Below are 23703 nucleotides of genomic sequence, written 5' to 3'. Positions count from 1 at the left end.
GTGGTATATCCATACAATGGAATATTATTAAGTTATTAAATTCATGCTATAAAAAGGCATGAATTACTATATATGTGCTACAACATGGATGAGCCTTGAAAACATTAGGCTATGAGAAAGAAGTCAGGCACAAAAAGCCACATATTGTATAATTCCATTTATATGAGATGTCCAGAGGAGGCAAATGTATAGGGCAGAAAGTAGGTTTAGTGGTTGCGAGGGGCTGAGGCAGGAGGGCATGCGAAGTAACTGCTAATGGTTATGGGGTTTCTTTTGGGGGATGGAAATATTGTGGAATTAGATGGTGGTGATGGTGGCACAAATTTGTGAATATTCTAGAAACCACTGAATTACACATTTTTAAAGTGTGAGTTATATTGTATGTTAATTATATCTCAATACCAAATTTTTTAGATACATGTAGATACAAAGGACTAGTCTCAGTACTTAAATGGAATGCTGAAATGTTGGTTCCCAGGGGAACCATAAAACTAATGTGTCCCTAATGACCTAATAGGCTCCTGTGTCCTCCTTATCATAAACTTCTTCCCCTAGAAAAGCAGCTTGCATAGCTAGGCCTCTAACCTAAGCCTCCAGAAATCTAAAGGTAACCACCTCTGTCTCCCAGGCAGGACTGGCTTCATGGGGGAGCACCTGTAAAGTCACACAGGCCCCTAAGCTCAGCAGGGACTCAAGCTTAGAAGGGTCCTGCTCTTGGTCTAATGCTCTGCTGTGACCATCTTGGTATTCTTAATTTTGAACAAGAGGCTCTGCATTTTCATTTTTCACTGAGCTCTGCAAATTATGTAGCTGGTCCTGCACCCAGAAGACTAGGAAGAAACAAGTGGGTAAGTAAATCAGGGCACTGGAGGGGCTTACTTGCATGCAAATTATCACTCCTAATTTTCTGTACTATCATAGAACAGAAATCTAACTACCCCTGTGATAGATACCAAAACCAGAAACATACTCCTTGAAAACACAAAGGAAGGAAGAAGAATCTCCGAAACCATCCACTAATACCATTATTCATGTTTTGCCAAAAGAAATAAAACCAAGAGCAAAATGCATGGTAACCCTACCTCAGAGTGCTCAGCGGTGAGACCGTGAATCCTGCCGGAGACCTCCCAGATGCAAAACATGAGGGAGTCTGAGAACCAGCTCAGGAAATTCTCACAAAGTCGGGACAGAAGGTAAATTATGGCATCATGTCATGACTTCATGTCAGAGGTCACAGGATGGAGGGCCCAGAAGAGAGAATTTCAAAGCAATCTGAATAATTCGGATTAATTTTAAAATGGACTAAATAATTAGAGTCCGGTTCTGAGGTCAGGATTGGGCAAAGAGTTTTCTAATAAATCTTGCTTTCAGACTCCATCGAAGTAGCAGACTTCTGTGTCTTCAGTTTCATGTACCTGGGTAGTCTTTTGAATTGAGCTTTCCCCATATGCCCAGTCCTCCACTGTGATGTGCACTTTACATGCATTATCTCAGTTAAGTACCCAGGACTCCAGGACTCAGACGAGGAAACTGGGGCACCGAGGAGTGAAGTGATTTGACCAGAATCATACCATGGTGACATACAGGATTAGGACCAATTCCTCATCAGTCTCACCCTTTCCTCTGGCCTGTAAGAGAATTAGGTTTGTTGTAACAGGAATACAGAGAGGATAAAATGTTCTGGCCCTAAGAATTAAAAAGGAAGGCCCTAGGGAAGTTAGGATCAGAGTTTGGGACATGTTGGCAAGTGAGAATGAGAACCTGAGGGAGATGAAGAGATCCAAGTCCATCGCTTGTCTCCGGGGACACTAGCTGCTGGAGTCTAGGCTTAGGAGAGGAGGGGATATGCGACCCAGACAGAGATCAGGGCTCAGGTCTTCGGCTAGTGAAGCAGGAGTAGATCACAAAATATGTGTGGCTACTGCAGGGACTGGCAGGCCTCCCATCCGTGCCGGTACTTGTCTCCATCCACTGCCGGCATCCCATGGGTGTCCAGAGACTTTGCTGAGCTCGTGTCACTTGACCAGTGGGGACGGTCTCCTTTTCAACGGCCACCACTCACAAGCATCCCTGAAACAAGTCTTGACATACAGAGGGGTGAACGTGTGGAGGTGAAAACCCTGACACAACTCTGGAGCAGGACTGGACAATGGTGAGCCCCACCCTATTACAGGAGCGTCCCTAAATTCCTGCTGGGATATCTGCTGACCATGTAGATCTTAAAAGGTTTACTATTGTCACATGGAATCTGAAAAATTGGTTTTTCTTTCAAATAGAGTCTTCATCTTCAAAACAACAAAAAAGTGGAGTTAGATTGAAGATAAGGACTTTTGAACGAGTTGTGGTAAACTATGGCTCTCCTTCATGGTTTTCAAGAAGAATGCAAAAAACAATGTATAATTTATTTTGTGCCTTAATAACCACAATGTAGCCCCAAACTGAACCACATAAATTCTGAGTTGGTGAGAGTTACACATACCTTATGTCTCTCTCCCCAACCCTCAGAGGGGAAGTGGGCTACTTCCAGCATGTAGATTTCAATTTTGATATACTTTAAGTCATTCTGACATGCACCCCATCTCCACCCAACCTCACTGAGATGCACCGATCTGCACTGATCTGGCACTCATAGCACCAGCTATGAGTTTATGTTTACCTTATTTGTGAGTCATACGTCTTAGAATCTATTTAAAAATTATGGTGTTATATAATATTTTTTAGTATAATTTCAGTATGTTCCTAGGATTCTCCATAACTCATCTATGGAACAACCCCCCCCCACCTTCCTTCCCCCACTCCCAGTGGTACAGGCACGGGCTAATATACTAAAAACACAATTATAAATGACTAATGCTTGGAATGCTACCCTGCTCGCTGTGCATCGACTAAGCTAACTAAACCTTACAACAGCTCCACAACAGGCTACCATCATCACTCCTTTTGTAAAGCTAAGGAAACGGATCACAGAGAAGTTAAGTGCCTGGCCACTGTCACACAGATGGTAATTTATGGAGCAAAGCTTTGAACCCAGGCAGTTAGAGTCCTGAACCCACATCATTAATCCCAATCATATGCTTAGATCAAGTTAACCCTTTGCTCAAGGACAATGGTCAGTTGGGTATGTAAGGGGAAATAGCCACATCACCTATGTGACCGGCCTCCCTGGTCAGTACAGCTCAAACAACATGTCAGGTCATCCTAGGGTTAAATAAAAACAGACTCCTAAAAAGGTTTGAGGTGGCTGACAGTAGAAAATGTTTTCTCTGCTCCTGATGTAAGGTAAAATTTGATTTACAATAATAGGAACAGAATGATCATGTTTATACTTGCAACCTGGCATTTTATTATTACTCCCCTGAATAACAGTGAAAAGAGTTTTGTAACCCCAAGGTAACATGGCTCTGTAAGAAGGAAAGAGGGGTGAGATTTAGCAGCAGCTGCCATCATAAATCAGTGCGTGGCTGTTTCTCTTAGAGCTCCGGGCTCAACTCCTGGCTGTCAGAAACTTATAAGGGAAGCCCCTTGAGAATTTATGTAACAATGGGAAGACTCATTTTCCTTCCTGCAAGAACCTTTCCGAAGCAAGGCAAGAATTAGGCTGATTAGATTCTATGTGAAGAAAGAAAACCAAACCAGGGGTTTACAGGAAGGGAAAATGTGGGTCAACTGCAGCTACTTACCCTGCCGGAAAAAAAACGGACCTTGTAAATAGAGAACAAGCTGAATTCCAACAAATAAATGAATGAATGGATGCCCGAATAAATGAATGAATGAGTGTGATGCAGGCTTCCTACTGGGTGGCTCTGTCAGTGTGAGAACACTTCCATCCTGGCGTCACCCAGAAATGTTTAATGCATAACAAGGCCAATCAACACAGTCAGCTGTTGAATATTCATGCACAGATGATGCTTCTAGTCAATATGTTTGATTTTTGTGTGTACTGATAGATTTTCAAATTCACGGTGTAGACCAAAATTCTTGATGAAGAAGGAAGAAGAGGAGAAGGAGGACGAGGAAGAGAAGGGAAAGGTGGAGGGCAGGAGTGCGGGGAGGGAAGAAAACAGAAGGAAATTTAGGTTAAGAGCCTACATTAACGCTGGGTAGGATTGCTGGATTAAAATGCTTATATTGGAAAATTTTTCATTAGTTATCTGAAATTCAAATTTAACCGGGTGCCCTGTTTTTTATTTGCTACATTTTTTAGCAATTTTTTTGCTAAATTTTTTTTTATTTGCTAAATCTGGCGACCTATTTCTAGGCTAATAACCTATGTATGGCTGAGGAAAGTGTCTGGAGACATGCCCACACCTGGGAGTCAGAAGGAGGAAAAACAATAGGAAGAATCAGAAGCAGACAGAAGAGTCTGCAGAAATATGGAAGGAGAACAAGGTGCACACAGAGCTTCTGCTAAGTGGTACAGGCACGGGGACAGGAGGATCCTCAGCAAGAAAGACCTAATGGCTATAGAGCTTGGCCCTTACACGTCTGCTGGTGCCATGAGTGCCAGATCAGTGCAGATCGGTGCATCTCAGTGAGGTTGGGCGGAGATGGGGTGCATGTCAGAATGACTTAAAGTCTATCAAAATTGAAATCTACATGCTGGAAGTAGCCCACTTCCCCTCTGAGGGTTGGGGAGAGAGACATAAGGTATGTGTAACTCTTACCAACTCAGAATTTATGTGGTTCAGTTTGGGGCTACATTGTGGTTATTAAGGCACAAAATAAATTATACATTGTTTTTTGCATTCTTCTTGAAAACCATGAAGGAGAGCCATAGTTTACCACAACTCGTTCAAAAGTCCTTATCTTCAATCTAACTTCCTTTGTAGCCCTTGCGGTTCCCCTGGGTGCCCCTTTCCACAAATTCACCAATCTTCAGCAATTCCCCTCTTCCCTTCTATTTTTCCTTTTATTATGTAGCTATCAAGCTTCTCTTTCCAGCAAAAAGTTTCAACCAACTTTTCCAACTCTGTCCCAAATGATCTGAAAGATGACGCCTTTTCGAAAGTGGGGGGAAAATGGAGCTGGCAATTATAAAATTCTCTCTGGCAGGCAGGGAATGGGAAGAGAACAGATTTTCTTGCCCTGTCCCTGGTATTTTGAAAAGCTTTCTAAGTGACTGATATCTGGCCCCTTTTGAGAGCTGCCACTCTTAACAGAGACACAAAGCCTTTCATTTCTTGGCAAATTTCTCCCTGCAAAATCCATTCTTCTTTCTGCACTGAGCTCAGAAAGAGGTGTCATTGTGTGATAGTGGACATCTGTCATTTGTCCCAACAAAGACCACAAAGTGCCATGCCAGGATCGGATGACCCAAAACATCTACTTGAGTCTCCCAGTCAAGATTTCTGGCCAGACTGGCTCTAACCTCAACAAGGTCTTGCTTAAAAAAAAAAAAGAATGGGTGGTCCTGTCACCTTCCCAACCAGAATGATCCTGAGGATGAAGCTTCCCAGCTTCATCAAAGCTGCCTTGGTTGTGGTGACCACGGCAGCTGCCAGGCAGGTTCACAAGGAGCCCTGGGGGTGGGCGGCCAGCATAGTGCGACATTTGTAGGGTGGAGTGTAGTCTTAGCTTCCACCCAGCTGGCCTGTGAGTCCCCCAAGAGTCAGAGGCCACCGCTGACCCCTCAAGGGTCCTCAGGACTCCAGGGGTTTTGAAAAGATCCTCTGGGCACCCCCAGCCCTCACTTCACCCCCTACACACTCCCCACAGCTAAGGATCCAGATGTGAATGACCTTAAGGTCGGTGGCAAGCAAGACTTCAAGCACCAACCTCCATCCTTCCCTTTTTAAAAAAATATGGCAGACCTGAGAGATACTGTCCTCAGCTGCTGCACTGTGGCAGAGAACCTTGGCAACTTCAAACCCATTTCAAAACTCAGGGTGATGAAGGGCCTCCAGGCAAACTCTAGCGACAGCTCCACTCGCCCTTTGACCTGTGGCTGCTAAAGATCAGCTGACCCCTGCCGCCAGACAGGAGGAGAGAAAATACTAAATGGGGCCTCACCCCCAGAGGTGGTCTCCTTTAAAAAGTCTGGTGCCTTGTTTGCTAGCTTTGGATTTTTAAAGGGTTGTCTTAGCTTCATGCCCCCAATGTTAATAAAACAAACAAACAACTTCAATAAAAACCATCTGTGAAATCCAAATAAAAATTTCTAGTAATCTGGGACTCCATTTTTTGCATCCATCCATGGCACCAGTTAATGCAAGACACTCCACACGCAGCACATATATATAGATACAAAACAATGTCTTTTCAAGAATATAAATGTTAACACAGGTAAAATCATGAATTCCATAATTGCTTCTGTGGACACTGCGTCATACTAGGTTTCTCGATTAAGAGAAATGATTGTCCTCTGAGTGTAGCGCTTGCTGTTGTGTTCTGCGCAACACAGAAGCACAGGTGTAGGGCTGCGGGTATTTGTGGTCTCCAGGCCTCCACCTCCCCGCCTCTGTGCTTTTTCTCTGCCTTTGGCCACCAGATGGCATTCTGGAAACGTTCTCAGCACCAGTTTCCTGCACCAAAGCTCCCCTGCGCTATTCCCAACTGCCCTCCCTCTCTCCCTGCTCTCTGTTCCCTTCCACCCCTCTGGGGGCTTTCTGGAGGGCAGACCTGCATGATCTTGGCCAAGTTATCTATCTCCTTGCGTTCAGCTTCTTCATCCCGCCAGCACGGGAGTAAGGGTGGCACAGGATGGCATGTGAGAAGCCCTCAGCACGAGGCGTGGCCTGAAGCTGCTGTTCTCATCCAGCTCAGAGTCCTCCGAGAGCCCCCCGCGGCCTTCAGGACAAGATCCGAGCCCCCAGCGTGGGGTGCAGGTGCCCCCAAGCCCTGCCGATGTGCCCAGCACACCTTCCTCCCCCGCACCCTCCTCACAGACCCTCCTGCAGCACTGTACATACGGCGCCCGCTTGCCCATCCCGTCTCTGCGCCCTCCCCTGGCTAACTCCTCCATGCCGGTCAGGATAATGCTAAGTGCCCTCCGCAGGGAGCTCCCTGATGCCCAGGCCTGGACACAGAGCCACTCCTCTGGGCCCAGTTCTTTCATCTCCCTGCCCCCACCTCAGACTGAAGCCCTTGGGGCCACTTTGCCTTGCTTGCTGCCCGCACTTAGTAACAGCATACGTGAGCCAGGCCACCACAGGGCTGACTGTCAGCTGAGGGGCCACTGACAGCCGGGCGCTGGAGCCTGCACTGGCTCCTGGGAAGCACAGCAGCACCTGGCCCAAGTACGAGCTGAGGGAGGCCTGGGAAATGAGCTTTGTGGCCGGGAAGGCAGAGACAAAAGTGGAGGGACAAAAGCAAGCCCTCTCCACCATTCACACAGGAGGCGTGAACCTGGCAAATGACACAAGGCAAAATGCTAGTCTCATGTGACAAGCTCTCTGTGCCAGGGACTGTGCTGAGCCCTCAGGTGTGTCACCTCACTGGATCCTTACCACAGACTCACAGATGGGGGACAGCCACACTCCACAGAGAAGGAAACTGAGGCCCGGGGGTGGGGGGTGGAGTGACTGGCGCAATGTGAGCTGTGGCGCAAGTGAGCTGTGTGCGTTCTGTCTCGGAGGCGTGCTGTGGGACGTGGCCCTGAGGCCACTGCTGTGGTCCTGGGGCTTCAGTAAGATTGCGAGGAAATATCCAGGGCTGGAATGTGGGGTGAAAGGACCCGGTGTGGGGAAAAAAAGGACAGGGAAGGGAGAGGTGCCCACGGGTTGTAGGCCAGGGAGGTCCCTCCTCTGCCCCTGTCCTTCCTAATGGCCACAGGCTTCCAGGCCAACAGGCCCTGACGGGGGTCGTCTGTGTCCCAACAGGCACCTTCAGCCCCAGGGACTCAGCTGCAAGCGTCCATCTAGGGGAAGCTGGCCCCTAATTCTCTTCATTTCAAGTGCATGCCAAGCCTCTGGACTCAGCCTGGAAGTAGCATGGGAGCCTGGGCGAGGGCTGGGGGCAACAAATGGAGGAGGGAGAGGAGAAGCAGCAGGCCACCGGGCAACTGCCTCTTGGCCCCTTTCTGGACCTCGTCTCTGTGGAGGGGAATGAAGGGGGCACAGCTGAAGACATCCAGGAAGGGTGCTGGGCCAGCGAGGGGAGTCAGCATTCACGGGACCCTGTCATAACCAGCAGGGAGAGAGAAGAATTGGAGGAAGGGAGGGAGAGGGAGAAGTATAAAAACCTCCAGGACGAAGGGGCACGAGGCGGGGGATTCCCTGACAGACGCTGCTGAGGCCGTCCAGCTGCAGAGAACAATGGGCCCCAAGGCCGGGGAGCCGGAAGGGAAGGGGGCAGGAGGCTGGAGAGGTCCTTGTGCTTCAGGAGCCAAGGCCCTAGACGCCCTGGTGGGCCTGGGTGGGCAGGGGCTGCCCCAGGGCCAGTTCAAGAGCCAGAAGCCGCCTGGCTCTCGGTGGGACAAGCCGAGCAGATCTCAACACCCACTGCTGATGATAATGTCACTGCCCAGCCCTCTGAGCGAGGCCCAAGCCCTGTGCACCATTTCTTTTCGCCCTCCCAATTTCCTGCTGGGAAGGCTACTGTTCTTATTGCCATCCACACTTTAAAGTCGAGGAGCTGGAGGCCCAGTGAGGTTAAGTGACTTGTCCCGCCGCACCCAGCTGGTAAGCTGCAGAGGCCGAACTCGAGCCCAGGCTCTGATGGCTGCCCTCGTAATCACAGCTGTTCCCACGAGACAAAAACGGGTGATCAGTGAGAGGTAGATGAGTGTGGGAAAAAGCTGGAATGGGAGAGGGGAAATGACAGAAAGAGAGGGTGAAGAGGGAGGGAGGGAGGCAGGGAGCACTGCCCGCCCAGCCGCACAGGAGCTCCCTTCCCTCCGGGCACTGCCTTATGCCACGGACAGCACCTTCCCTTCCGGCCGGCTGGCCCCGGGGCCCCGGCCCGTCCTCCGCAGAGGCAGCCCCTCGGCTTCCCGGGAAGCGCTCTTTCTCTGATTGGCATTGAAACGTACAGCCCTCCCTTTTCCTGTAGGTGGGGTTTCCATAGGAAAAAGCTGCTTTTCTGTTTCCCCAGCTTAGCAACTGTTTGGAAGGCAGATCCCCTCATCCTGCTCCACTGGGTCAAGTCCCTCTCAGACCGGCTTCTGACCATCATTTGCTGAAGCGGACAAACGGGCGCCCCTATGCAGGGTCTTCCCAGCGATTTCACTTCATCCGTGCTTGGACCGCTCAGGTCTCTTCAGATGAAGATGGCCTTGCCTGGGAATCCCTCTCATTCCATCGTCATCTAGTTATGGGACGAGGTTGTGCCAGCAGGTCTGGGGGCAGAAGAACGGGGCAGATCAAGCTCCCCAGGAAGCACTGGAGGACTTGCCCGGCCTTGAAGCACTCTAGTGGTTTCTGAATCTAGCCGCTCTGGTGGTAAGCATGATGCGACTGCTGCCGTTCCTACTGGGGCTCTGGGGGCCAGGTGGCTACTTGCTCCTCTCAGGGGACTGTCAGGAGGTGGCCACTCTCACTGTGAAGTACCGAGTATCAGAGGAAGTGCCGCCCGGCACGGTGATAGGGAAGCTGTCCCAGGAACTGGGCTGGGAGGAGAGGCAGGGGCCAGCGGGGGCTGCCTTCCAGGTCTTGCAGCTGCGTCAGGCCCTCCCCATCCGGGTGGGCTCCAAGGACGGCCTGCTCAGCACCGGGACGCGGCTGGACCGAGAGCAGCTTTGCCGGCAGCAGGATCCCTGCCTGCTTTCCTTTGACGTGCTTGCCACAGGGGATTTGGCTCTGATCCACGTGGAGATCCAGGTACTGGACGTCAACGACCACCAGCCACGGTTCCCCAAAAATGAACAGGAGCTGGAAATCTCAGAGAGTGCCTCTCTGCGCACCCGGATCCCCCTGGACAGAGCTCTCGACCCGGACACTGGCCCCAACACCCTGCACTCCTACACCTTGTCTCCCAGTGAACACTTCGCTCTGGATGTCATCGTGGGGCCTGATGAGGCCAAACATGCGGAGCTTGTGGTGGTGAAGGAGCTGGACCGGGAAATCCACTCGTGTTTTGATCTGGTGCTGACTGCTTATGACAGTGGGAGCCCCCCCAAGTCAGGCACCAGCTTGGTCAAGGTTAACGTCCTGGACTCCAACGACAATAGCCCTGTGTTTGCTGAAAGTTCGTTAGCACTAGAAATCCGGGAAGATGCCGCCCCTGGCACTCTCCTCATAAATTTGACGGCCACGGATCCCGACCAGGGCCCCAATGGGGAAGTGGAGTTCTTCCTCAGTAAGCATGTGTCTCCAGAGGTGCTGCACACCTTCCACGTAGAAGCCAAGACAGGCCAGGTGATCCTGCGTCAGCCCCTCGACTACGAGAAGAATCCTGCCTACGAGGTGGATGTCCAGGCAAGGGACCTGGGTCCCAGTCCCATCCCAGCCCATTGCAAAGTTCTCATTAAGGTCCTGGATGTCAACGACAATGCGCCGAGCGTCCATATCACGTGGGCCTCCCAGCCATCCCTGGTGTCGGAAGCTCTTCCCAAGGACAGTTTCATCGCTCTTGTCATGGCAAATGACTTGGACTCAGGAAACAATGGTCTGGTCCACTGTTGGCTGAGTCAAGAGCTGGGCCACTTCAAGCTGAGAAGGACCAATGGCAACACATACATGCTGCTAACCAACGCCACGCTGGACAGAGAGCGGTGGCCCAAATATACCCTCACTCTCTTGGCCCAAGACCAAGGACCGCAGCCCTTATCAGCCAAGGAACAGCTCAACATCCAGGTCAGTGATGCCAACGACAACGCCCCAGTGTTTGAGAAGAGCACGTACGAGGTCTCCACTAGGGAAAACAACCTGCCCTCCCTCCACCTCCTTACCATCAGGGCTCACGATGCGGACCTGGGCATTAATGGAGAGATCTCATACCGCATCCAGGACTCCCCAGTCTCTCACTTGGTAGCTATTGACTCAGACACAGGAGAGGTCACTGCGCAGAGGTCACTGGACTATGAACAGATGGCCAGCTTTGAGTTCCGCGTGATCGCGGAGGACAGGGGGCAGCCTCAGCTTGCATCCAGCGTCTCTGTGTGGGTCAGCCTCCTGGATGCCAACGATAATGCCCCAGAGGTGACTCATCCCATACTCAGTGATGGAAAAGCCAGCCTCTCCGTGCTCGTAAATGCCTCCACAGGCCACCTTCTGGTGCCCATTGAGACTCCCAGTGGCGTGGGCCCAGTGGGTGCCGACACCTCACCACTGGCCATCCACGGCCCCCGGCCATTCCTTTTGGTAACCATTGCAGCGAGAGATGCAGACTCCGGGGCCAATGGAGAGCTCCTCTACAGCATCCGGAGTGGGAATGAAGCCCAGCTCTTCGTCCTCAGCCCCCACCTGGGGCAGTTGTTCATCAACACCACCAATGCCAGCAACCTCATTGGGAGTGAGTGGGAACTGCAAATAGTGGTAGAAGACTGTGGCAGCCCCTCCTTGCAGACGCAGGCCCTGCTGAGGGTCTTGTTTGTCACCAGCGTAGATCACCTGAGGGACTTGGCCCGTGAGTCTGGGGCGCTGAGCACCTCGGTGCTGACGGCGGTTTGCCTGGTTGTGCTGCTGGCCATCTTCGGGTTGATCTTGGCTCTGATTGCGTCTATCTGCCGCACAGAGAAGAAAGACAACAGGGCCTACAACTGTCGGGAGGCTGAGTCTACTTACCGCCACCAGCCCAAGAGGCCCCAGAAACACATCCAGAAGGCAGATATTCACCTCGTGCCCGTGCTCAGGGGCCAGGTGGATGAGCCCGGAGGAGGTGGGCAGCCCCACAAGGATGCTGGCAGGGAAGCAATGATGGAAGCAGGCTGGGACCCCTGCCTGCAGGCCCCCTTTCACCTCACACCGACCCTGTACAGGACCCTGCGTAACCAAGGCAACCAGGGAGTGCAGCCAGAGAGCCGAGAGGTGCTGCAGGACACTGTCAACTTCCTCTTCAACCACCCCAGGCAGAGGAATGCCTCTCGCGAGAACTTGAATCTCCCTGAGCCCCAGCCTGCGACCGGTCAGCCACGCTCAAGGCCCCTGAAGGTCACGGGCAGCCCCACAGGGAGGCTGCCTGGGGAGCAGGGCTGCGAGGAGGCCCCGCTGAACTCACCAGCCTCCTCTGCAACCCTGAGGCGGCAGCGGAATCTCAACGGCAAAGTGGCCCCTGAGAAAGAGTCAGGCCCCCGTGAGATCCTGCGGAGCCTGGTCCGGTTGTCTGTGGCTGCCTTCGCAGAGCGGAACCCCGTGGAGGAGCTCACTGTGGATTCTCCTCCTGTTCAGGTACCTGGGGGGTGGGCAGCTCTCTCTCTGGTCACCCCTGGACCGCCACCGACAGCATCAGGCACCCTACCCTCACATTCCTCAATTCATTCCTCAGGCACACGGGGCACTTTACGGCAACTCAGATCCCTCTGGGGTCCACAGACCTGAGCTGTGTGATGCTGGGCAACTTACTTACTGTCTCTGAAACCTTAGTTTCCCTACTTGTCAAGTAGGGATGATGGTAAGAGCAGCTACCTTGCAGAGTTGTCCTAAGGATCTGATCAGTTAATTCCTACAAGGCACTTACTCAGGGTGCCTGGTACAAGGAGGCACACAGCAAAAGCAGTGATTAGGAGCACAAGCTGTGGAGCAAGGCTACCTGGGTTCGATTTGGTCCCCCCTCTTCCTAGCTGTGACCCACGGGGATGTTACTCAGCTTCTCCATTGAAGATGTCCATGTTAACAACACCTATCTCCTAAATTTGCTTGAAGATAAAATGAGTGCACTTAAAGCCTCTAGAATCTCTCTGGCATGCAGTCCCACTCAGCAGGTGATTACAGTTACTTCTGCAAAGCTCTTCTCCATCTCCACCGGCCCCCTTCTCAGCTGGGCAACCTCCCTACAAAGCAGGCCAGCAATGGGCATCACTGCCCCCAGGTTCAGGGCCTGCATGTGGCTTGCCTGAGAGCCCAGAGATTGCTGGCTGGGCCTGCAGAGTGGGGCAGCGGAAACAATCTTGGACCTTGGGAGACTGGCAGAGCCGGGTTCAAATCTCAACACAGACATTTAGGAGCTAGGTGACCTCAGGCAAGTTTTCTAACATGTGAACCTCATTTTCTTTAGCTATAAAATGGAGATCATGATGCCCAACTTACCCTGTGCCTACCTCCCAGGGGTGTGAGGATTAAATGGGATGAAAAATAACGAAGTGTACAGTGACCTGGGGTGTACTAGTCACAAATGGGCACTCTTTTTCAGGGATGGTACCTGATCTCACACCCGTATCTGCTCCTCTGCATCCCAGATAACGTTCCCGGTGCCAGGCTTCCTGCTCAAGGCACACTTCTGTTTGGCCAGGCCATCAGCTCAGGTTTCCTGTGGCGCAAGGATGCAGCTTCCTTCCCCAGGAAGCCACCTGAGGGGACCCAGCTGCTCTCTGAGGAGCCTTGCCCTGGGCTGTATACAGACCCAGAGGTTGCCCAGAGCCATCATTCCTTCAAGTGCTTACTAAGTGAGTTCTTTGTGCCAAACACTGTGCTCGTTGTTGGTGAACAGACAGCGGACAGCAGGCACCGTGGGTGACCCCACCGTGGTGATGGAAGGAAGGCGGCCTGGTGGGGATCTACTAGAAAGTAAGAGGCAGCCTGCCTAAATGCTCATATATTCCTAGAAGCACAGTGCCACGGTGGATTTGGATCGGGGTCCAAATTCAAATTCCAGCCCTGCCATTAATAGCTTTGTAGAGCCTGTGAGCCTCAGGTTTCACTTCTGCAAAATGGGTGTGGTGGAATCTTCTCCCTTGGGTTATTGTAAGATTAAATGAGATGATATACCCCCCAAGAGTTACTAAGTGCTTATCATTAGATCTCTTAATAGGGGATTTATATACTTTCACTTCTTTAATCCTCATAACCACAACCAGCACATGCCTTGGGCCTCATTATTATTCCCTTACTACTGCTGTGGAAACTGAGGCTCAGATGCTTCAAGTAATTCCTCAAGGCCACACATCGGGGACCTGAGGCAGAGGCAGATTTAGGGTTGAATTTGAATTAGAACCTTGAATTGAATTGGAGTTCAACTGAATTCGAATTAGAATCTGAATTTGACCAATTCCAGAGCCTGGACTCTAACTGTGAAATGACCCTGAAGGACAGAGATCACTTAGCTTGGGGAGGGACATGGGGGAATGTCCCTGAAACATCAGCTGCCACCGGAAAGGGTGACAGGTGCCTCACGAGGGCTTCCAGGCCTTGGCAGAGAGGCGGGGTTTGCCCTGAGGCAGGCAATGGGCCCCAGAGCCCCCCGCGTCAGAGGCACCCCAGTCCGGGCCGCCTCCTCTCCCACGTCTCCTCTGAGGCCCTCTCCACTTTTTGTGGTGAGTTACCCAGCAGAGCAGGGCAGGCCTTCCCAGGGAGGAGTGAGGGTGGGCCCAGGGGGAAAGGGCAGTGTTTCTAGGAGTAATAACCCAAACTCCTCACATTTGCAGAGCATTTTTAACTTTCAAACCACCTAATTAATCTTGACAACCCTGTGGGGAAGGCTGGGCAGGTATTTCTAACTCCACCTTGGAGACGAGGAAACAGAGGTCCGAGGACGTCTAAAACCCCGCCTGACATTACACAAGCTAGAAATGACCTTAAAGGAGGACCCAGCCTCCCAAGACTTGGTCTACTGCCTTCTCTCAAGCCCCTGCCTGGTCTGGCCCTAAATTTTGCCCAGCCCCTGCCTCATTCTCCGGCCTTTCCGAAACCCCCCCATCTCCTCTGGCCTTTCAGCTTGCAGGGCCTTCTGTCTGAAACTCCCTTCATCCCTGGCCCAGACCCTCACCTTCTCTTCACTGGCCAAACTCCTGCGGAACCTTGGGGTCTCAGCAGAGGTACCTGGCATGTGGTATGAACTCAAACATTTGTAGAAATAAATGAAGAAACCACCCCCTGTGCCACCTCCCAACTTCCTCCTTGCTCCCAGGTGGGTGGGAGACCCTCCTCTGCTCCCAGGGACCCCCATCCTTTCCCAGCCCCAAAGCAGACCCCTACCCCCCCACAGTAACCGCTGTGCTGGGCAGACTGTGAGCTCCCTGAGGGCAGTGACGGGGCCTTGTTCTCCTTCTTATTCTTGTTGAATGAATGAAAGGATGAACAAATAGGTGATTAGATGACACCGTTTTGCCTTCTCTACAACATTATCTTACATCTGGCCACCAAAACTGGCTGACTGAATACTGCCACAGGGGGAAATAACTCTTTAAGATAATCCTTTTCAAAGTAACAATGGATTTACGGTCAGGAAATGCCTTTTTCACCCCCACCCCAGAGATCCCAGGTCTGTGAAAGCAGAGGCTGGTCCCTTGGGGGAACGGGAGTGAGGCGGTGAGCCCCAAGCGTCCCCATCCTCTCCCTCAGACGCCCACGGCCTGCCTGCGCCCGTCCCGGCCTCCGTCCCCACCCCCACCCCCCATCCCATCACACAAACATCTGAAGCTGGAGGAAAGACTATAAAAAGCAAGCACCGGCATTGAGGGAAACATCCGGCGAGGAAGTGTGCTGGGTCGGAATTGTGTGGAGTCAACAGATTTTTCCTGTCTTACAGCAAATCTCCCAGCTGCTGTCCTTGCTGCATCAGGGCCAGTTCCAGCCCAAACCAAACCACCGGGGAAATAAGTACTCGGCCAAGCCCAGCGCCAGCAGGTAAGCGGCACGGGGTCCCTCGGGCTTCTTGAGCTCCTCCCCTGCCTGCTGGCCTGAGCCTGAGACCTGAGGAGGGGTGAGCCCAGCCCAGGCACTGGTCCCCCGGGAGAGTGCCGCGCACAGCGCCCTCCCTCGTCCCCAGGCAGCTCTGTCCTGCAGCGACCGTATTTATAGTATTTACAGGACCCAGAGTCACTAAGGAAATGACGTCACCCCTGATGCTCTGGCCGGCTGTTCCCTGGCCGCAGAGGTGTGCACTATGGCTTTAAATCCATAACTTTCAGCTTTCTTTCTCTTGACCCTTAAACATACAGTGAGGGCTCCTGGCCAAGAACATGGGTGTGTGGCTATGTGGGTGCTGTCCTGGAATCAGAGACCTCAGAAGGACATCTAGTCTAACTCCTTCCTGTTACAGATGGAGCAACTGAGGCTCTAAGTGGTTTGAGCCAACCCAGCTATGTGAAACTGAGCAAGGGGATGACCTCCAGGCCTCCGTTTCTCATCTGTAAAATGAAGGTCACCACACTCCTTGTAGTGATGGGGTAAGGATTTAATGGGCTTCTAAGCCTGTAGCCCAGTCCGGGCACACAGTAGATGCACAACTAATGCTAAGTCCTTTCGCCTTAAAGTGAGTTTGTTCAAGGTCACATAGCCAGTGGGTGGCAAAAATGGGACCCACTCTCGGGCACCGGACCCTCTGTTCAGTGCTCTTGGCCAGGACAACCTGGAGCTTCTCTGTTGCAGAGATGGTGAGAGGTGGTGTAGGTCAGCCGTGAGTACACACACTCCGGAGTCACATCAGCCTGGACTGAGTTTTTTACTTTACTACTTAATCCATGGGGACCTTGGGCAAGCTGCATGGCCTTCATTAGTCTTGGTTTTCTCATCTGTAAAATGGGAACGATTACAAGAGAATGCCTTGCAGATGTGAAAGGCTTACTGAGAAGGTGCACATACCTTGCAAAGCAGAAGGACTGACTCGAAGTAATTGCTCAATAAACATTAGGTGTGGCATTATTACTTACAAACGTGCCATCTCCCTGTTGATCCCTTAATAGCAGCAAAAGAGGTCCTAGAACAAAAGCAGAAAGGACTCCCCGGCCTTAAAGCCCCTCAGAGACCATTTCCACCTGCTGGATGTGGAGCCAGATCTGCCCCTGCTGTGCAGATGCAGTCCCAGGGACCGGCCCCCCCGGGTGACAGGAAGGCCTACAGGAGGGAGGGGCCGGGTGGAGATGCGGGAGCCAGAGTGGTAGGTTCTGAGAGGCTTCTGGGTGCCTCACCCCAGCTGCAGCCTCCATCACCGTCTTATGTTATAGAAGGGGGTATTCAGTCAGTTAGTCCCCACAGTATTTATTAGGCACCTACTATGTGCCAGGTCCTATTGAGAGCACTGGTGAAAAAGCAGGGAAGAAGACAGACAGAAATCCCTGCCCTCACTAGAGCTCATACTCGGATAGATGGATGGATGGATGGATGGATGGATGGATGGGTGGATGGATGGGTGGATGGATGGATGGATGGATGGATGGTGGATGGGTAGGTGGATGGGTGGATGTATGGATGGATGGATGGATGGTGGATGGATAAGTGGATGGATGGGTGGATGGATGGATGGATGGATGGATGGATGGGTGGGTGGGTGGGTGGATGGATGGATGGATGGATGGATGGTGGATTGATAAGTGGATGGATGGGTGGATGGATGAGGGGATGGTGGATGGATGGATGGATGGATGGGTGGGTGGGTGGATGGGTAGATGGATGGATGGATGGATGGATGGATGGATGGATGGATGGGTGGGTGGGTGGATGGGTGGATGGAGGGAGGGATGGATGGATGGGTGGGTGGGTAGATGGGGGTAGATGGATGGATGGATGGATGGGTGGATATATGGATGGATGAATGGATGGGTGGATGGATGGATAAGTGGATGGGTGGACAGATGGATGGATGGATGGATGGATGGATGGATGGATGGATGGATGGATGGATGGATGGATGGATGGATGGATGGGTGGGTGAAAGGATGGATGGATGGATGGATAGATGGATGGATGGTGGATGGATGGATGGATGGGTAGGTGGATGGGTAGATGGATGGATGGATGGATGGTGGATGGATGGATGGATGGATAGATGGTGGATGGATGAGTGGATGCATGGATGGATGGATGGATGGATGAATGAGTGGATGGATGGATGGATGGATGGATGGATGGGTGGATGGATGGATGGATAGATGGATGGATGGATGGATGGGTAGATGGATGGATGGATGGATGGTGGATGGATGGATGGATGGATAGATGGATGGATGGTGGATGGATGGATGGATGGGTAGGTGGATGGGTAGATGGATGGATGGATGGATGGATGGTGGATGGATGGATGGATGGATGGATGGTGGATGGATGAGTGGATGGATGGATGGATGGATGGATGGATGAGTGGATGGATGGATGGATGGATGGATGGATGGATGGATGGAGGGATAGATGGATGGATGGATGGATGGATGGATGGATGGATGGATGGATGGATGGATAGATGGATGGATGGTGGATGGATGGATGGATGGATGGGTAGGTGGATGGGTAGATGGATGGATGGTGAATGGATGAGTGGATGGATGGAGAGATGGATGGTGGATGGATGAGTGGATGGATGGATGGATGGATGGATTGATGGATGGATGGTGGATGGATGGTGGATGGATGGATGCGTGCATGGATGGGTGAGTGAATGGATGGATGGATGCATGAGTGGATGGATGCATGCATGGATGGATGGTGGATGGATGGATGAGTGGATGGATGGATGGATGGATGGAGGGATGAATGGATGGATGGTGGATGGATGAGTGGATGGATGGGTGGATGGATGGATGAGTGGATGGATGGATGGATGGATGGATGGGTGGATGGATGCGTGGATGAATGGATGGGTGGGTGGATGGATAGATGGATGGATGGATGGATGGATGGATGGATGGATGGTGGATGGATGGATGGGTGGGTGGATGGTGGATGGATGAGTGGATGGATGGATGGATGGATGGATGGGTGGGTGGGAAGGTATTGCACTGGTTCAACAAAGTCCCTAAACTGCTCCTCTGTGTCAGGCAATGTGAAGGAGTGGAAGGGACAGTGGTGAGTGATATCAATGCGTTCAGAATCACTTGTATCTGCTGAGTGCTTACAATGTGCCAGGCACTCTGCTACGCTCTTTCCATACACCTCATTTCACCCTTCCGATGCCCTATGAGGTGGGTGTTACTAGTGCCCCCATTTTATAGATAAGGAACAGACTCAGAGTAGGTAGGAGGGCTGGGATCAGTAACCTAGGCTGGCTGACCCTGAAGGCGGGGCTGCGCATCCTGTTCCCTCTGTGGATGAATGACTAGAAGCACGTTCATGAGCAGGAATGAGTGGATCTATGTGTGGATTTCCTCACCTGGGGGCTGGGTTGGCTTCCTTGGCAGGAGTGCAATCCCAGAAACAGATCCCAGTGCCACGGCTGGTGGCCAGGCAGAACCGGACCAGGAGGAAGGTCCTCTGGACTCTGAAGAGGACCTCTCTGTGAAGCAGCTGCTAGAAGAGGAGCTCTCCAGCCTGCTAGACCCTCACACAGGTAGGGACTCGCTGTTCTGCTTCTGTCCCCATGGTGGCCTCATGTGCCCAGGCTTTAGAGTTCTGCTCCAGCCCTCCACAGGGGAACGCAGACATTGTTTCTAGAGAGGAATATCAGCTACAACGTATTTCCCCTGCAGCTTCAGGCGGCCTTCATTTGTTTAAAGACCAGACTCTCCTTTGATTATTCATTTTAAAAACTATTATAAGAATAATGAACATATATCAACTATACTTCAATTAAAAAAAAAAAAAGAATAGTGAACAATTGGTGAGCTCTTGGTGTGTGCCCAATACCAGGAAACATCTTAAATAAATTGTCTCATTTAACTTTCCAAACAGTCCTTGGAGGTAAACAGAATTTAGACATAAGCAAACTGAAGCTCAGAGAGGTGATGTAGCCTGCCCAGAGTCACCCAGCTCATGGGCGACTGAGGGGGGCCAACGGGGACCTCCCCTTACCAGCTTAACCAGTCACTTCCATTCCTTGGTTGTGTTTAAACACCTTTTCACTCTGAGAACTGAGTCAGCTCTTTAATGTACTGGCATTTCTTATCAAAACAAAAAGAATGTTTTCCAGAGAAACACTAGTTTTGACAATGAACACATCACATGCATTTTAATTCAAGAATCTGCTAGCAGACCCTCTGCTGTGGACACCTGTCAGCCTCCTGAGGTAACAGCCTATCCACCTGACCACCCACCCCTATGCTGGGGTTTTCTGTTTTTGTGGTTAATAATCTGGTTTTTGTCTGGACATATCTTATGTGCTCCATCTGGCTGCAAATACACTGAAGGCATGGCAGGGACTTTCCTTTTCTTGGTTGAAAAGATACAGCTAACATTTATTGCTCACTTTCTATGTGCTAGTCCCTGTTCTAAGGTCTTCGTGAGAGACTCTTATGAGATAGGAGCTATTCATTATCTCCATTTCATAAAGGGAAAAACTGAGGGGGAAGGGCATTTAATAATTTTCCCATAGTTGTGCAGCTAGTAGTTATTAACACAGGCAGTGTGGCTCTAAATTAAAATTAAGTAAAATTAAATCTAATTAAAATTAAGTAAAGTGAAAAATTCAGTTCCTCAGTCATACCAGCCACATTTCAAGAGCTCAGTAGCCACATGTAGTTAGTGGACTTGCTTCAGCCAGCACATACATAGCAAGTTTTATTGGACAACATTGTCTAGAATCTAGAACGGTGAGGTCTAATAGAGTAGCCACTACTCACATGTGAAAATGGCTAGTCCTAAATGAAATATAATATACTCCAGATTTTGAAGACTTGATATGAAAAAAGAATGCAAAATATCTTGTTAACAATTTTTAAGTGTCGATTACATGATAAAATTATATTAAGTATAAAAATATTTTACAAATTACTTTCACCTTGTCTTTTCACTTTTTTAATGTGGCTAACTAGAAAACGTAAAATGGCCTCTCGTGGCTCCCATTATATTTGTATTGGCCAGCTCTGGGCTACAGCTTGTGGGCTCAGTCCCCTTGTGGGCCTGCTCCCCACAGCCCAAAGGGCAAGGAGCACAGGGAGACTGTACAAAGTGTGGGCCTGGAGATGGCAAACCGGATAGAAAAGTCTGCGCTGCTCACAGGCCTAGTGGGGAGTGTGCCCACACTGGCGTCTTGGCCGCATTGGATGAAAGTCCCACCTGGGGATGCAATGGTAATATTTTACTAGATGCATGAGCTGTCTGAATGCCCATAGCAACCCAGAATGAGTAGTACTGTTTCACCACTTCATGAGAGAAAAAGGCTCAGAGAGGTTAAGTGATTTTCCCAAGGTCACACTGCTCACAAGTGGCAAAGCTGGGAAATCAAGCCCAGGCTAATCCCAGCACCCACCTGTTGCAGACTGAATTCACCAACACTTTTCAGCCATTCTCATACATCCCAGTGATTTTCTCATTCCAAGCTTCATTCTTTCTGAAGTTCTCCAACCCTTGTACAAGGAAAGGAACAGCAAAAGAGTTTCAACCTTATTCCCCGAGTCTGAGAACTAAAGTTTACATTTCCCAAATGTCCAGGGTTCATATTTATGTTCTTTCACTCATTCAGTTAACATTCTCTAAGTCCCAAGTATGGGCTGAACTTGTCAGGAAGGGGCCTGGCCCTGCCCTACAACCAGCACAGTCCTGCACTGACAGGGCGAGGCCGAGACTCACTTGTCGATATCAACACTAATTAGCTGTATTTGGGAATCACTTTTCCAAATTACAAAAGTAATATTTGGTTCATGTACAAAAATGTAGGTAAACAAAAAGAGGATAAATCACTTCTGCCTAGGGGTAATTTCAGTTAACACTTTGACATATCTCTTTCCAGTCTTTTATTCTATGCACAGATTTTAAAGCAGTTCACCTTAAGCAAACATTAAATACATGTTAAAATAGATGTTGTGCCTTTTTTTTAAAAGACACAGCCTCTTAACCACACAATGTATACTTTCTTTTCTGAAGCATGGCCTCTACCACTACCACTGGGCCTGGGGCTAGGTTTTTGAGACAGGATTTTCTGTTGAAGAGATGGGAAAAGCAGAAGCCTGATGGTGGTATTGGGGACAGTCTTTCACCTTCTCTGTCCCTTTCCTGGGACAGCCCTTAGGCAGTCAGCCACCTCCCAGCCTGCCTCTAGGCCCCAGTTACCTATAGCTCGAGAGATGAAGGTTAGGAGTTGAGGGCACAGGGCCAGCTGGTGACACTGCAGACTTCAGCTGGCCAGGGAATTCCGGAGGCCACAGGTGGGCACCCGGAGCACCCAGTGGGGAAGGGCCAGCTCTTCAGAGTGGGTAGGCTGGTGCAGTCCCAGGGGCTTCCAGTCACCAGGCCTAGCATCAGAGCTGCCTTTGGTTGCTTAGAGGACATGTTGTTTAACTTCTTGGGACTTGAGTTTCCTCATCCATAAAATGGGACAGCTCTCTTGACTTCAAAGGCTTGTATGGAGGGTAAATGAGATACTTATGTAAATTGCTTGGCACAGAAGTGCCTACCGAGTGGTCACCACTATCATGAATAGGAAGTGAAGGCAGCCCCAAGCCAGGAATGCCAGTCTTGGCTGAGCAAAGAGCCTTTCCCCTCAGGCTCAGGGGCGCCCCGGGGAGTGGGAACGCCGGCTGTACAGGAACCGTGAAAGACACCTAGACCTGAAACACACCACGCGCGGGGAAGTGCTTTAGAAACAGGCCAATTTCTAATTCTGGGCCTTCTTCCTCCCCCTGCCTCCGCCCCACGCAGCTCTCTTGGATACTCCGGGGGCCGCCTTCCTGCCCAGCCAGCCTCCCTGTCGGGCCTCTTCCTTCCCAGCCCGCTCTGGCTGCCCCTGGTTCGGGCCGTTTCCCCTCTCTCCTCTGTGCGGTGCCCTTGCCCTGCCCACAGCCCCCGCCCCTCACCGCGGCCCTCCTCCCCTGCAGGCTTGGCGCTGGACCGGCTGAGTGCCCCCGACCCAGCCTGGATAGCGAGGCTGTCCTTGCCCCTGGCTACCAACTACCGCGACAACGTGTTCTCCCCGGATGCCGCGGCTTTGGAGGAGCCGAGGACCTTCCAGACGTTCGGCAAGGTGCCGGGGCCCGAGCTGAGCCCCGCGGGCACGCGGCTGGCCAGCACCTTCCTCTCGGAGATGAGCTCGCTGCTGGAGCTGCTGCTGGAGGGGCGCAGCGGCGTGCCCGTGGAGGCGGCCTCGGCGGCGCTGCGGCGGCTCTCCGCGTGCGGCAGGACCCTCAGTCTGGACCTGGCCACCAGCGGGGCCTCGGGCACAGACGTACAGGGGCCCCACGTGGAAAGAAGGGGGCCAAGGGCAGGACCGACCGCAGCAGCGGCCTGTGGACCCCGGAACCGGGGGTCCTGGCGGGTATTGGGGAGTCCAGACCCGGAGGATCCTGCAACATGCGCTGGTTTCTAAAATCTTTGAACTCACTGACCAGAGGTGCCCCAAGAAATTTAGGATGACTGATGCTGCCCCACAGAGGAGGGTGGGCCCAGGACTAGCCGCTGGCTGACCAAAGCAGCCCCTTGTTAGGGGATGGCTCTGCCTGTGGATTTTTTTTTGGAGGACAAAGACAGTTTGTGACTAAGTGTTTGCTGGCAAAACACATGTAGAGCACAGAGGGTCGCTCCTCCTGTGGAACAGATGCCAGGGAGTGTCGCAGCAGGAAAGATGGCCTCATTGCATACTAGAGGGTGGGGGCTGGGTCCCGGGGCACCAGGCAGAGCTCTCTGACCTACTAATAAAGAAAAAGCAGTGGCTCCTTATCCTGTTTGCACCTGGGGAGGAAAGAGGAACAGCATAAGGGTTCTTTGTTATCCAGTCACCAGCAGAGGGTCATGCTGGGCCTGGGCAGGAGTGGGGCAGTCGGTGCATGTTGGGTATGCAACAATGAACACATGTACTCTTGACCCCATTTCT

At 51.4% G+C, this 23703-nt stretch overlaps 1 protein-coding gene across 1 annotated transcript; it reads left to right on the top strand.

Annotated features, from left to right (window-relative positions):
* Nucleotides 1-8576: 8576 nt before the first annotated feature.
* On the top strand, nt 8577-23549 carry PCDH12 (protocadherin 12). Its single transcript, XM_017673742.3, is given in 5 exon segments — nt 8577-12263; nt 15559-15656; nt 19142-19290; nt 22712-23056; nt 23059-23549. Coding segments are annotated over 5 exon segments (3660 nt in total). The 5' UTR covers nt 8577-9383; the 3' UTR covers nt 23247-23549.
* Nucleotides 23550-23703: the final 154 nt, after the last annotated feature.

This window comes from Manis javanica, chromosome 14 (assembly GCF_040802235.1).
Source record: "Manis javanica isolate MJ-LG chromosome 14, MJ_LKY, whole genome shotgun sequence".
Lineage (NCBI taxonomy): Eukaryota > Metazoa > Chordata > Mammalia > Pholidota > Manidae > Manis > Manis javanica.
This window is presented reverse-complemented; position numbering and strand designations above follow the sequence as displayed.